At 38.3% G+C, this 15,946-nt stretch overlaps 1 protein-coding gene across 1 annotated transcript in view; it reads right to left on the bottom strand.

Moving 5' to 3' along the window:
* The window catches only part of KIF1A (kinesin family member 1A), a 198,710-nt gene that overhangs the window by 156,723 nt on the left and 26,041 nt on the right, over positions 1-15,946 (bottom strand). The window contains 1 exon segment of the mRNA XM_078147217.1: positions 1,220-1,388. Coding sequence (XP_078003343.1) covers positions 1,220-1,325 — 106 coding nt within the window. The 5' untranslated portion in view covers positions 1,326-1,388.

The raw sequence follows: 15,946 nt of genomic DNA, 5'->3' as shown, positions 1-15,946 counted from the left end.
GGAGAGAAGGGCTTCTTTCTTCCTTCCTGGTTATGAGCATCGCGGCAGCACTTCTGCCTCATACTCTGTGGTTTGTGCTTCCCACCATCTGAATTCCACGCATTGGCAAGACAATAACATCAGTCTGACAAGAATTTATTAAGCGTCTGCTCTGTGCCGGGTACTTCACTAGTTATTAGGGACCAAAGATGGAAAGTGAAATGATTGCTGCCCCAGGGACCTTGCAGTCTAGTCACTAGCACTGGGCCTATGGGCTGATTCAGGGAGCTTGAGTCTCGCCTTTCTATTTTACTAATCTGAGGATTCCTCAACTCCCAGCTGCAAAGTGTTGCTTCCCCAGTTACAGGGCAGCATGCCTTTCTTCTCCTGGATAAGATGAAGCGGTCTCAGCCCTGCTAGGGGGATCTCAGCCATCAAGGAATAATAGCAGTGATATACTTGGAATAGGGGGTTCCTTCCAAGCATCCTAAAATTACATCTTATAGAAGAAGGGAACAAACATTTATTAAGCACCTACTACGTGCCGGGCACTGGAGTAAGCACTTCACAAATATTATTTCATTTGATGACTACCTAATATGGCCCTGGGAGAGGGATTGGAGAGTATAGGAGAAGCCTGAAGGGAAAGCTAACCGAGTCTTGAAGTGAAAGGCCATCTTTGTTTCTCTCTAGGGCTGGTCCCTGTCTTTGTTTGAAGTTTGATGGTTTACAGATAGGTGAGAGGAAGCAGATGGTGTACGTGTGAGGATGTGAATGAATTTGTGAGGATGTATATATGTGCATGAGGACGGCTATATATGTGTGAGTGTACGTACACGTGTGAGAAGGTATGTTTGTGAGAGTGAGTGCAAGTGTGAGTGTGTATGTCTGTGTGAATATGTGTGTGTGTGAATGAGGCATAGTGTAAATCAAGTCATCTGATAAAGTTTGGGGATTAACCACTGATTCTAATAATGTAATTGATTTCTGCTCCCCCCATTGCATTGGTTAAGTGAGAATGAGCCAGAGCTTCACTTCTGTTCTGGAACCTGAGCTAGAGATGGGGGCAGGGAGCAGGTGGGGAGAGTCACCAAGCCAAGGACAGGAAAGCTGTCCCTCTGAAACCTAAACTCTTGGTCGCCTCTGCCAACGACCAGTCATACACAAGATGAGTTTCATCCAATGCTTGTGGAACACTCATCAGAGAAAGGAAAGGAGCCCCAGGTGGGCCAGTACTCACTTGTGGTGCTTCCGGTCATCTGGATGATACATTTTGAGTCCCGGCTCATTTCTCGGGAGTTAAAGGGGCGTACTCGCACTGCCACCTTTACTGAGGCTCCTGCCATCTTGGTGGTCCTTCGTAGTGGCTTTTAATTGCAGGAGGAACCTCAGGAATAAATGGAAAAACCCTAGAAGGATAAGAAAGATGAATGAGAAGGGTTAGAAAAGCCCCTGGAGCAGCTGTTCAGCTCAGAATTTGGAGAAAATGTTGGTGGATTTAGTAGAATCACAAGGTCATGCCTGAACCCAAAGTACTGAAATATTTGCTGCCATCTGAGTCAATAAACGTTTATTAAGCCCCTACTCATAGCAGCCATGTGCTAAGTACTGGATTACAGAATGGATTTCCTCCCTTTGTTACCCATGTCATGTCAACAGAGGCTTCAGCAGCAACTCACAACAAAGAAGCTTCAGAAGAGGCAGTTAGGTGATAGAGATAGAAAGTAGTAGACAGAGATAGAGGAGATATATATATAGAGAGAGAGAGACAAAGAAAAAAGAGCTGTAGATAGAGAGCTGGAATCAGGAAGACCTGAATTCAAATCCAGCCTGATGCGTACTAGCTGTGTGACCCTGGGCAAATCACTTAAACTCTGTCTCAGTTTCCTTATCTGTAAAATGGTACCTCTCTCCCACAGTTGCTGCAAGGAATGAATGACAAAATAATTGTAAAGTGTTTAGTGCAGTATCTGACACATAGTAGGTCATATAAATACTTATTCCCTTCTCTCTGGAGAAATATTTGCACCATTCTACTCAAGTATTGCATGTATATCAGCAAGTTTCCGTAGCTTTGCTTCAGAGTTAGGTGAAGTGACAGTGTTCAAAACCACCTGTCAGTAGTGTTGGAGAAGGGGCTCCTGGATCACTGGGAGGTTGGGCTAGGTGATTTCTATGGTCTCTAGTAGTTGTCCATCTTAGAATTCTCAGTACTGCGTGTTATTGACCAGGAAGTAGGCACTAGCTGTTTCCTTGGTAACTGGATTGGAGTCCCCTTCGTGGCTGCTTAATCAACTGTAATCAATTAACTGTAAGTTCAAGTGGTGCAGTTAAGTAGCATCAGTTGCTTTCAGGAGATAAAGTGAATGCCCCAAATGAAGAGCTAAGACAAAACCAATTGTGATACTTCCAGAAAGACTTTCTGGGTGAGAACAAATGAATCGCAGGCATTAGAAATTATTGAGAAGTCTTAAAAATGGGGCTGTTCAGAGTTACCTTCCTGTGGTCATATGGTCCAGAAGTGATGGAAATACAAAATACGAATGTTTTGATATCCTCATTCTCATAACCACCTTCATTTTAGAGATGAGAAAATGAATTAAAATCAGAGAATCTTGGAATTTGAGAATTTAAAGAGCACAACAGCCATCTGGTCCAAATGCACAAGTTTTTCTAAGGATACCAAGTGGAACAATGACAAATACAATGAGATTATGCTGCCAGAAAGCCAAATTCTTTGCCTTTTTAAATGTGAAAAATTTACTTTGCCATCTTCAACAGAGTAGACCCCTGACTTGATGAAAACAGTTGATGCGGCAGAGACCCAGACCCAAAGCACCCATACATCTAGTCCAAGGTTGTGTGCTTGGGAGAATTTCAGTAAACTTCACTGCTTGACTCACTAGAGTAATTGTTACTGAAATAAAATGTGGCTGCTTGTATCTACCAAAGACGCTTTCTTTATTTAGACATAGAGGCAAAGGTTTTGCTTTTTATGACAGATATAATTACAGACTCTCACATGTGGAAATAGTTTCACAGATCATTTAGCTTACCCATGCCTGAACAGGAATCTCTTCTGTAGGATTCCCAACAAATATTTATATATGGCCCCTATTTGAAGACTCCTAGTGAGGGGAAACCAGCCACCTGCCAAACCATGCCTAATCAGACTTTTGGCCAGCTCCAACTGGTAGGAAGGTGTTCTTGGTATCAAACCAAAACCTACTTCCCTATAGCCCTACTTCTGCTCTCTGAGACTGAGAAATTAAATTCCATCACTTGAAGATAGCTTTCATCTTCTCCCCTATGTCTTTTCTTCTTCAGGCTACCAACAAATTTAACACAAAAGTTCGCCTGTAGACCTGGCTCAAGGTAATAGCTACATGATATTTGCTATGTTTCAACCTCTTTATTAAATGCATGACAAAAAATTCACTGTTAGCAGGAATCACTGATTCAATTTCTATGAAAAATTCAGCATTATTTCCTTGAAAAAAGATGTTAAGAATCCAGTTCAATGTTCTTTTAACTGAACTTTGTCTAATGAAGAATTCTGTTCCCTCACCATTCTGGCAACCATCCTCTGGATAAGTTCCAATTTCCTAGAATGTGATCCCTAGTCTAGAGTCACTGTGACCAAGTAGAGGCCAAGGGCAATTGCTCCTTTTATTCTAGATACCATGTCTGTCTTGGAAATGCAGCTTCATCGAGACCACTTTTGTGAGCACCATTTTACATTGCTGGTGAATCATCACTAACATAGATATCTAGTAAAGGTTTGCAAAGCACTTTACAAATAAGACCTTATTTGAGCCTCACAACAACTCTGGGAGCTAGGTGCTGTTATAATCCACATCTTACAGAGGAGGAAACTGAAGCAGAGAGAGGTTAAGTGACTTGTGCAAGGTCACAAAACTGGTAGGTGTCTGAGGCCAGTTGGGTCTTCTTGATCCCAGGTCTAGCACTCAATCCACTTCGCCACCCAGCTACTTAGGGGCTGACTAAAGGGAAGGGAAGGGAATAAGCATTTATGAAGCCCCTACTGTGTGCTAGGCACTGTGCTGTGCTTTTTACAAATATTATCTTATTTGATCTCCATAACAACCCTGTGAGATAGGTGATACTACTATTTTACACCTGAGGAAACCAGCACAAATAGAGAAAGATCAAGTGAGTTGCCTATAGTCACATGACGTATGAAGCCAGATTGAAACTCAGGTCTTCCTGAGTTTCCTGACTCCACCTAGTTGGCTCAATATTGAACTTGCAGCCCATTAAAAGCCCCAAATCTCTTTTTAAATTTTATTTATTTTATTCCAATCTTAAGAAATAAGACAAGCATTACCAAAACATAGTAGAATAAAAAAGATGATTGCATATGAAACTGCAAATCTATTATGTACACCTTGCTATTCTTTTCAAATATGTAAGAAAGTTATCATGTAACTTTTTTAAAATTTTTTGCTTCTCTTCTCTCTCCCCCCTCTCCACCAGAGATGACTATCATTTGAAACAACTATGTCTATATATACATATATAAAATGTATTTATATACCTATCTATCTAAATACTAATCAATACATACGTACACATGTATAAGTATGTGTACACACACACACACACACATATGTATATATAAAATCATTCTATATATATTTCTATTTATTAGTTCTTTCTCTGGATGCAGATAACGTCAAATTGTGATCTGGCCATGCTTTCCCTAGCCTGCATTTGTACAATTACTGTTTTGAATCCAAGTGTAGGTCTTTACATTTGTCATATTAAATTTAACCTGATTTAATTCCACTAAATGGTGCAGCTTTTGGAGATATTTTTTGGATCCTGATTCCATTTTCCAACATGGTAGATATGCCTTCCAGCTTTGTATTATTGACACATTTTATATGTATGTATATGTATACACACTTATATGTGTGTATACACATAATATTACATATATGTGTAATTTATGCTTTCAGCATTTCTGTAACACTTTAAGGTTTGCAAACTACTTTGCACATGTATATCATCCGATCTTCACAAAGACCCTATAAGATAGGTGCTACTGTTATCCCCTTTTTTTAGAAGAGGAAACTGAGGCATGTAAAGCTGAGGTGACTTGACCAGGATCACACTGGTATGATGTTTTATAAGGTAAGTTATAAAGTCATTGATAAGAATATTCATGGCAAGTCAGCCCAGGATGGCAGGGATCCCAGGGCATACGTTTCAAAGAAACTTTCAAATCATCATAGCCTTAAGCATGTGGGGGGAGGGGTGTACATTGATTTCTGACAATTCCTCGTCTTCTTTCAAGGTTCTTCTGGTTCTACTTGCAGACAAGAGTGGAGACTGGCAGCTCCTTGAGGGCAGGCACTGCCTTGTGTCTTTCTTTGTCACCCCAGGCTTGGCACAGTGACTGGCATACGTTTATTGCTGTTGAGTAGTTTCAGTCATGTCCCCTTTGAGATTTTCTTGGCAAAGGTACTGGAGTGGTTTGCCATTTCTTTTTTCCAGCTCATTTTACAGGTGAGGAAACTGAGGCAAACAGAGTGAAGTGACTTGCCTAGGGTCACACAGCTAGCAAGTTTCTGAGGTGGGATTAGAACTCGTGAGGATGAGTCTTCCTAATTCCAAGCTCAGTACTCTGGAGCTTAATAAATGTTTATTGACTGACTGACTGAAATAGCCTCCTGCAGGCTAATCTTTCTTTAGCACCTCCTGGAATCTGACTAGAACCAAGCACTTGGTACCTCCTTGATTGTCCCGATCACAGCCTAGTATGTGGTGGAGACACTGGTGTCCCTGCTTGAGCTCACAGTCTCAGCTGGGAGACTTCGCTCCTGGAGGGAAAGGGCCATTCCTCAAGGTGCTTTCTGTGCACAGAGGATGTCACAGACATTGCTGCTTCTCTGGCAATGCCTGTTGGGTGGAATTGCTTATCCCTCTACCAACAGGGAGAACCTTGACTCTGGAACAACTGCGTTCAGATTCTATCTCAGACACTTAGCTGTGTGACCCTGGATAAGTCACTTAATCTCCATTTTGCTATCTGTAAAATGAGATATTATGATCATCATCATCCTCATTATACACTGCATTTCTGTTTTCCCACCTCTGATATAGAGGGACTTGACTTAGTAACTTCTAAGACCCTTTCTAACTCTGGCATTCTGTGATCCCATGTTCCTAACATGCATTGAGGCTCAAAGTATTAACAGGCAGCAACCAGGGGTGGGCAGAGGATGGCTGACATGGCCTTGGGCAGGCAGCAAGGACAGGAAGACAATTGGCCTTGAGATGCGTCGTCAAGGCACAGGGTGAATTCACAACAACACAGCTCCAGAAAGCTTCCAGCAGAGGCATGATGAAACAGACTGTGCTTAGCTCAGCAAGGCCTCCCACATTTCCTTCTTAATTGTTTTTCCCATTGATGACCCAGAAGCAGGGCTGGGAAAAGAAGCTTGGTCTCTGGCCGAATGCAGGCCTGCTGGGCGGGACTGCAGCAATTCTCTGCGAATGGCACTGAAATCTGGAGGTCCCCAGCTGCCCACCTCAGCAGCAGGCCACCTCCTAGCCCCATTTCCATTCTGACTTCATCTCTCAAGTCCCTTTCCAGCACCATGCATGCCCATCTGCTCTCTCTGGTGCCACCCAAGACAGCAGAGCTGATGGACTCAGAATCATGGAATGCACAGGCTCAATGACATCTTGGAGATTATCGACTCCAGCTCCTCTCCTCCCATTTTACAGATGTGGAAACTGAGGCCCAGAGAGGGAAATGACTCATCTAAGGCCACCCAGTAATTTGATGATAGAGCCAGAGTGAGGACACAGAATATTTTCTTCCAAATCCAAGGCTCTTTCTCCTCTGCTGACTCTCTATACTCCTCCACAGAATGCCTTATCCTGGGCCCTGAAAGTGAATCCTTAGCAATTCAAGAGATCACACACACATATGCACACACACACACATATACACACACACACACACACACACACACTCACACTGAATTTGGAATTAGAAGATCTGGGTTCCAGTCCCAGCATGACCTTTGGGGACCACAGCTCTTCTGGGGTCACAGTTTCTTCACTTGCATAAAGTCACCTTTGAGGCGCCTTTCAGTTCTAAATCTACAAGCCTCCTCTTGCTCAAGGCCACTTCACTCCCAGGCCTTCATCCTCTGTCACTGATACATCACCCAAACCACCTGTGATCTGGCATCTCTTAATGAAGGGAGCTCATGTGGATGTACCCTACATCAATAAGTAAAAAGTACACCATCTATTCAAGTAAAGTGAAATGATCATGAGGGCTTTACTCTGAGCAGACGGCCTCTGGAGTACGTGTTTGATTCTGAACGTCACTTTTTGGAAGGGCATTGATAAACTGGAGAGCCTGCAGAGGAGGGCAAGCATAGTGTGTACGTGTGTGTGTGTGTGTGTGTGTGTGTGTGTTTGTGTGTGTGCACGCACACGCATGCACGTGTATGCACGCACATTATGTCCTACAAAGATTGTTTGCAAGAACTAGAGATGTTCAGCCTAAAGAAGAAAAGATTTAGAGGTACCCATGATAACTGTTGAGATTCCTGAGATACAAGCTGACTAGATCATCACTGAGGTAATCTTCCACTGTAACTCTGAGATACTGTGATTGTTTTTGAGACTCCTGGAGAGAAAATCTTTCTCTCTGTTTCTCTCTGCCTCTCCTTCCCTTCTTCTTCTTCTTCTTTTTTTTTTTTTGCTTTTTGGTGAGGCAGTCGGGGCTAAGTGACTTGCCCAGGGTCACACAGCTAGTTAACATGTCAAGTGTCTGAGGCTGGATTTGAACTCAGGTCCTTCTGACTCCAAGGCCTGAGCTCTATCCACTGCGCCACCTAGCTGCCCCTCCTTCCCTTCTTCTCTCCCTAATCCCTCCCCTTCCCCCCTTCTCTTCTCCTTTCTCTCTCTCTCTTTCTTTACTCCTCTTTTCTCCTTTCCCATTCTGCCCCCTCCCCCCATGCACACCAAATCCATGCAGAAGCATTTCTAGAAATACAACCAATCCTGAGGGTTTTTTTCCTTGACTTTTTTGAGTGGTGTCCCTAAGAAGGCAGTTTCTTGGCTCTGGCTTTTGGTGAGGTATACCTTAATAGCTTTACGTTTACCTAAATGCTCCTGCCCAGCTCCCTTTCCTTCAGGGACAGGAAGTCTCCAATATTGCTGGTTTGAAACACTATAAACAATGTAAACATTGCTTATCAATTGCTTGAAACACTGTGAATTATCAACAATGTAAGCACTGCTTATCAATTGTTTGAGTAAATATAAGTAATGTGAAAATTGCTTATCAATTGTTGGCTTAAACTTCTTTAGAACTACAGATTAGACTTTTAATTGCTTGTTGATTATCCAATAATACAATTTTTGCAAATCATGGGTGGAATCCCAGGCCAGTCCATAAAGTCTGTTAGTTTAGCTGAGTTAGAGGTCTTGTGATACACTGGAAATCAGGAGAGTTGAGGGTAGTGGTGGTGGGCAAAGTTTAAACCTTACTCTCATCAAAATTCACTCAAAGAGGGAATAACATACACATTCAGAGAAATCTATCTTACCTTATAAGGAAGCAAAAAGGGATGGGGATAATAGAAGAGGGGGGGAGACTGACAAAAGGGAAGGTGGTGATCAGAAATAAAACACTTGTGAGGAGGGAAATGGTGGGGGTTGAGAGAGAGGGGGGATAAAGAAGTGAAAAATATCATGGAGGTAAATACACATTTAGTTATAATAATTATAAATGTGAAAGGGATGACCTCACTCACAAAATAGGAGCAGATAACAGAATAGATTAAAAACCACTATAAATGTGAATGGGATGAACTCACTCATAAAATAGGAACAGACAGCAGAATGGATTAAAAACCAGAATCCTACAACATGTTGTTTACAAGAAACACATTTGAAGCAGAGAGATACATAGAGTGTAAAGGTAAGGGGCTGGAGCAGAATCTATTATGCTTTAGCTGAAGCAAAGAAAGATGGGGTAGCAATCATGATCTCAGACAAAGCAAAAGCAAAAATAGATCTAATTAAAAGAGATAAAGAAGGAAAGTATATCTTGCTAAAAAGTACCATAAACATATCACTACTAAACATATATGCACCAACTGGTATAGCATCTAACTTTTTGAAGGAGAAGCTGAATGAGTTATAGGAGGAAATAGATAATAAAACTATACTAGTTGGGGGGTGTCAACTTTACCCTCTCAGAACTAGATAAATCTAACCAAAAAAATAAACAAGAAAGAAGTTAAGAAGGTGAATAAAATTCTGGAAAAGTTAGATATGATAGATCTCTGAGGAAATTGAATGGGAATAGAAAGGAATATTCCTTTTTCTCAGCAGTACATGGCATCTACATAAAAATTGACTATGTATTAGGACATAAAAACCTCACAACCAAATGCAGAAAAGCAGATATAGTAAACACAAACTTTTCAGATCATAATGCAATAAAAATTACATTTAACAATAGACAATGGAAATAGAGATTAAAATTTAATTGGAAATTAAATAATCTAATCCTAAAAAACAAGTGGGTCAAAGAAGAAACCATAGAAACAACCAATAATTTCATTAAAGAAAATGAAAACAATGGGACAACATACCAAAATTTATGGGTTGCAGCCAAATCAGTACTTAGGTGAAATTTTATATCTCTAATTGCTTAAATCAATATAATAGAAAAAATCAGATTAATAAAATGGGTATGCAACTAAAAAAACAAGGAAAATAACAAATTAAAAATTTCCAGTTAAACACCAAATTGGAAATCTTGAAAATCAAAGGGAAGATTAATAAAATTGAAAGTAAGAAAACCATTGAATTAATAAATGAAGCTAGAAGCTGATTTTATTTAAAGAAACAATAAAATAGATAAACCATTGGTTAATTTGATTTTTAAGATGGAAAAAGAAAATCAAATTACTGGTATCAAAAATGAAGAGGGTGAATTCACCACCAATGAAGAGGAAATTAGGACAATTGTTAGGAGCTATTTTGCCCAATTATATGCCAATAAATTTGACAGTCTAAATGAAATGGATGAATATCTACAAAAAACATAAATTACCCAGATTAACAGAAGAAGAAATAAAATACTTAAATAACCCAATCTTAGAAAAAGAAATTGAATAAGATATCAATGAACTTCCTAAGAAACAATCCCCAGGACCAGATGAATTCACAAGTGAATTCTACCAGACATTTATGGAACAATTCATTCCAATACTACAAAAATTATTTGGAAAAATAGGCAGAGTCCTATCAAATTTCTTTTATGACATAAATATGGTGTTGATACCCAAACCAGGAAGAGCCAAAACAGAGAAAGAAAATTATAGACCAATTTCCCTAATGAATATTGTTGCAAGAATTTTTAATAAAATATTAGCAAAGAGATTACAGCAATATATCACAAGGATCATACACTATGACCAGGTGGGATTTATACCAGAAATGCAAGGCTGGTTCAATATTAGGAAAACTATCAGCATAGTTGACTATATCAATAACAATAACAACAGAAATCATAATTATCTCAATAGAGGCAGAAAAGGCCTTTGACAAAATATAGCACCCATTCCTATTAAAAACACTAGAGATCATAGGGATAAATGGTGCTTACCTTAAGATGACAAGTAATATTTATCTAAAACCATCAGCAAGCATTATCTATAATGAAGATAAGCTAGAAGCTTCCCATATAATCAGGGGTGAAGCAAGGATGCTCATTATCACCTCTATTATATAAAATTGTACTAGCAATAAGAGAAGAAAAAGAAATTAAGAGAATTAGAATAGGCAATGAGGAAACAAAAGTATCACTTGTTGCAGATGATATGATGTTATACCTAGAAAATCCTTAGAAAACCCAATAAATCATTAGCATCTCTATATATTTCCAATGAAGTCCAGCAGCATGAGATAGAAAGAGAAATTCTATTTAAAATAATTGTAGATGATATAAAATACTTGGGAGTCTATCTGCCAAGACAAACCCAGGAACAATATGAACGCAACTAGAAAACACTTTCCACACAAATAAAGTAAGATCTAAACAATTGGAAAAAAATAATTGCTCATGGGTAGGCCAAGCCAACGTCATTTTTAAATGACAATTCTACCTAAATTAATCTATTTATTTAGTGTCATACCAATCAAACTATCAAAAATTATTTTATAGAGATAGAAAAAATAACAACAAAATTCATCTGGAATAACAAAAGCTCAAGAATATCAAGGGATTAATGAAAATAATGCTAAAGTAATGGTCTAGCTGTACCAGTTCTCAAACTGTATTATAAAGTGGTAATTATAGAAATAATCTGGCACTGGCTAAGAAATAGAGTGGTGGATCAGTGGAATAGATTAGGTACAAACTACATTATTATAGTAAATGACCATAGTAATCTTGTATACGATGAACCCAAAGATCCATACTTTTGGAACAAAAACTCATTATTTCACAAAAGTTGCTGGGAAAACTGGGAAACAATATGGCAGAAACATCTCACACAGTATACCAAGATAAGGTCAAAATGGGTACATGATTTACACATAAAGGGTGACACCACAAGCAAATTAAGAAAGCATGAAATAGTTTGTCAGGTTTATGGATAAGAGAAGAATTTAGGACCAAAGAAGATACAGAGAGCATTACAAAATGTAAAATAAATAATTTTGATTACATAAAACTAAAAAGTTTTCGCACACAAAGCCAGTGCAATTAAAATTATAAGTAAAATAGAGAATTGGGTGGAAGGGGGAGATTGCACAAGTATCTCTGATAAAGGCTTCATTTCTCAAATATATAGAGAACTGAGTCAAATTTAGAAAAATCCAAGTCATTCCCCAATTGATGAATGATAAAACATGAACAGGCAATTTTCAGACAAAGAAATCAAAGCTATCCATAGTCATATAAAAAGTGCTCTAAATCAACAGAGAAATACAAATTACAACAACTCTGAGGTACCATCTCACACCTATCAGCATGACTGATATGACAAAAAAGGAAAACCATAAATGCTGGAGAACATGTGGGAAAATTGGAACACTAATGCGTTGTTGGTGGAGTTGTGAACTGATCCAACCATTCTGGAGAGCAATTTGGAACTATGCCCAAAGAGCTGTAAAACTGTGCAATGAAGAATTGTGAATTACTTAGCTATTCTCAGCAATATAATGATCCAAGACAATCCCAAAAGACTAATCATGATGCATACTATCTGCCTCCAGAGAACAAACTGATATTGATTGAACACAGATGAAGAATGAAATTTTTTACTTTCTTTCTTTCATTTTTTTCTTTTATTCAAGTCTTCTTGTACAAAATGACTAATGTGGAAATGTTTCACATAATTGCACATGTATAACCTATATCTGATTGCTTACCATTTCATGGAGGGGGGAGGGGGGAGGGAAGAGAGGGAAGGATAGAATTTGGAACTCAAAACTTTAAAGCAAGATTGTTTTTAAAAATTGGGAAAAAAACAGAAAATACATGATGTCCTACCCTTTGATCCAGCAATAGCACTACTAGATCTGGATCCCAAAGAGATCATAAAAAGGGGGGAAAGGATCCACACATACAAAAATATTTACAGCAGCTCTTTTTGTGGTGGCCAAGAATTGGAAATTGAGAGGATGCCCATCAATTGGGGGATGGCTGAACAAGTTGTGGTGTATGAATGCAGTGGAATACTATTATGCTATAAAAAATGATGAGCAGATGGATTTCAGAAAACCCTGACAAGACTTACATAAACTGATACTGAGTGAGCAGAATGAAGAGAACATTGTACACAGTAACAGCAACATTGTGTGATGGCCAACTTTGATAGATTTAGCTCTTTTGAGCAACACAATAATCAAAGACAATTCCAAAAGACTCATGATGGAAAACGCTATCCACATCCAGAGAAAGAACTATGGAGTCTGAATGCTGATCAAAGCACACTATTTGCTCTTTTTCTTTTTGGATTTTTTTTCTTTCTCGTGGTTTTCTTTTTTGTTCTGATTCTTCTTTCACAACATGACAAATGCGGAAATGTGTTTAGCAAGATTATACATGTATGACCTATATTAGATCACTTGCTGTCTTGGGACGGGGGAGGGGAGAGAGAGAGAAAAACCCTGGAACTCAAAATCTTATAAAAGTGAGTGTTAAAAACTATCTTTTCATGTAATTGGAAAAAATAAAATACCATTAAATGGAAAAAAAGAAAATAGACAATGCTCGCATTTTTGCATGTATGTCTTACTATGCTAATAGCCCAAAAAGCCTTTTTAGAAGAGCTCAAGAAATATTTTAATAGTCAAATGAGAGAGGTAGAAGAGTCCTTAAAAAATACAATTGGTCAATTGGAAAAAAAAAATACACTGAAGAAAACAAGTCCCTCAAAAACACAATTGGCCAATTAAAGAAGGAAGTACAAAAACTAACAGAAGAGTACACTGAAGGAAACAAGTCCCAAAAAAACACAATTGGTTAATTGAAGAAGGAAGCACAAAAACTAACAGAAGAAAACAATCTGTTAAAAACTAGAATTAGACAAATGGAAACTAATGTCTCTATGAGAGAGCAAGAATCAGTCAAACAGAAACAAAAAAATGAAAAAATAGATGAAAACGTAAAATACCTCATCAGTAAAACAACCGACCTGGAAAATCGATTCAGGAGAGACAATTTAAAAATTATTGGACTACCTGAAAATCATGATAAAAAAAGAGCCTGGACAGTATCTTTCAGGAAATCATAAAGGAAAACTGCCCGGAAGTCCTAGAACCAGAAGGGAAAATAACCATAGAAAGAATCCACCTCACCACCTGAAAGAGATCCCAAATTGACAACGCCAAGGAATATAATAGCAAAATTCCAAAATTACCAGATGAAAGAGAAGGTGCTGCAAGCAGCCAGAAAGAAACAATTTAAATATCATGGAACCACAGTCAGGATTACACAGGACCTTGCAGCTTCTACATTAAAAGACGCAGGGGTGGAACATGATATTCCATAAGGCAAAGGAGCTTGGAATGCAGCCAAGGATCAATTACCCAGCAAAAATGAGCATCATTTTTCAAGGGGGAGATGGATATTCAATGAAATAGGAGACTTCCAAACTTTCCTGATAAAAAGACCAGAGCTCAACAAAAAATTTGATCTTCAAGTACAGGACTCAAGAAGGACTTAAAAAGGTAAATGGGACAGAAGATACAATATGTTGTTAATAAGGGGGCTGTTTAAACCCCTACAAGGGAATATGACTTGCAACCCTTGAGAACTGTATTGTTATTGCACCATGTTAAAGGAGTATACATAAAGAGGGTGGATATTAGTTGACTTTGATGTAATGATAAAAAAAAATCTAATCAAGTGGGTTAAATGGATCCAAATAAGTGGATCAATCTGATCTTAGAAAATGTACTGAGAAAGGAGGAGGCAGACAAGGGTAAATTACATTACAGGAAAAGACACAAAATCCTATTACAGCAGAGGGAAAGAAGGGGGGAGCATTGTTTGAACCTTACTCTCATCAGATTTGGCTCAAGAAAGGCATAATATAATCAGTTAGGTATAGAAATCTAACTTGCCCTATAGGCAGTAGGAGGGAAAAGGGGAAAGAAAAGGGAGGGGGAAAGAAAAGGGAGGGGGGAAAAGAAGGGAGGGAAGAAGCAGTAAGTAAAGGGGAAGAAAAGGGAAAGGGATAATAAAAGGGGAGGGACTGAAGGAGGGGTGGTCAAAAGCAAAACACTAGTGAAGGGGGAAAGGAAAAAGGAGAAAGAAAAGCATAAATGGGGGGAAAGGATGGAGAAAAAGACACAGATAGTAATCATAACTGTGAATGTGAATGGGATGAACTCTCCCATAAAACGGAAATGGATTGCAGAATGGATTAAAAACCATAATCCTACAATATGTTGTTTACAGGAAACAAATTTGAAAAGGAGTGACACATACAGGGTAAAGGTAAAAGGCTGGAGCAGAATATATTACGCTTCAGCTGAAGAAAAAAAGCAGGGGTAGCAATCCTGATCTCAGACAAAGCAAAAGCAAAAATAGATCTAATCAAAAGAGATAAGGAAGGAAACTACATCCTGCTAAAAGGCACCACAGACAATGAAGTAATATCATTACTAAACATATATGCACCAAATGGTATAGCATCCAAATTCTTAGAGGAGAACTTTAGGTAGTTACAGGAAGAAATAGACAGCAAAACTATACTAGTGGGGGACCTGAACCTCCCCTCTCTGCACTAGATAAGTCTAACCACAAAATAAACAAGAAAGAAGTTAAGGAGGTGAATAGAACATTAGAAAAGTTAGGTATGATAGACCTCTGGAGAAAACTGAATGGGGATAGAAAGGAATATACTTTTTTCTCGCAGTACATGGCACATACACAAAAATTGACCATGTACTAGGGCATAAAAACCTCACAATCCAATGCAGAAAGGCAGAAATATTAAATGCATCCTTTTCAGATCATGATGCAATAAAAATTATATGTAATAAAGGGCCATGGAAAGATAGACTAAAAAATAATTGGAAACTAAATAATCTAATCCTAAAAAATGATTGGGTCAAACAACAAATCATAGAAACAATCAATAATTTCATTCAAGAGAATGACAATAATGAGACAACATACCAAAACTATGGGATGCAGCGAAAGCAGTTCTTAGGGGAAGTTTTATATCTCTAAATGCTTACATAAATAAAATAGAAAAAGAGAGATTAATGAATTGGGCATACAACTAAAAAAACTAGAAAAAGAACAAATTAAAAATCCTCAACTAAACACCAAATTAGAAATATTGAAAACCAAAGGAAAAATTAAAATTGAAATTAAGAAAACTATTGAACTAATAAATAAAACTAAGAGCTGGTTTTATGAAAAAACCAATAAAATAGATAA

The sequence above is a fragment of the Phascolarctos cinereus genome, unplaced genomic scaffold (genome assembly GCF_003287225.1).
Source record: "Phascolarctos cinereus isolate Bilbo 61053 unplaced genomic scaffold, phaCin_HiC Scaffold_7;HRSCAF=346, whole genome shotgun sequence".
Lineage (NCBI taxonomy): Eukaryota > Metazoa > Chordata > Mammalia > Diprotodontia > Phascolarctidae > Phascolarctos > Phascolarctos cinereus.
The sequence above is the reverse complement of the archived record's forward strand: the minus strand, read 5'-3'. Positions and strand labels throughout refer to the sequence as shown.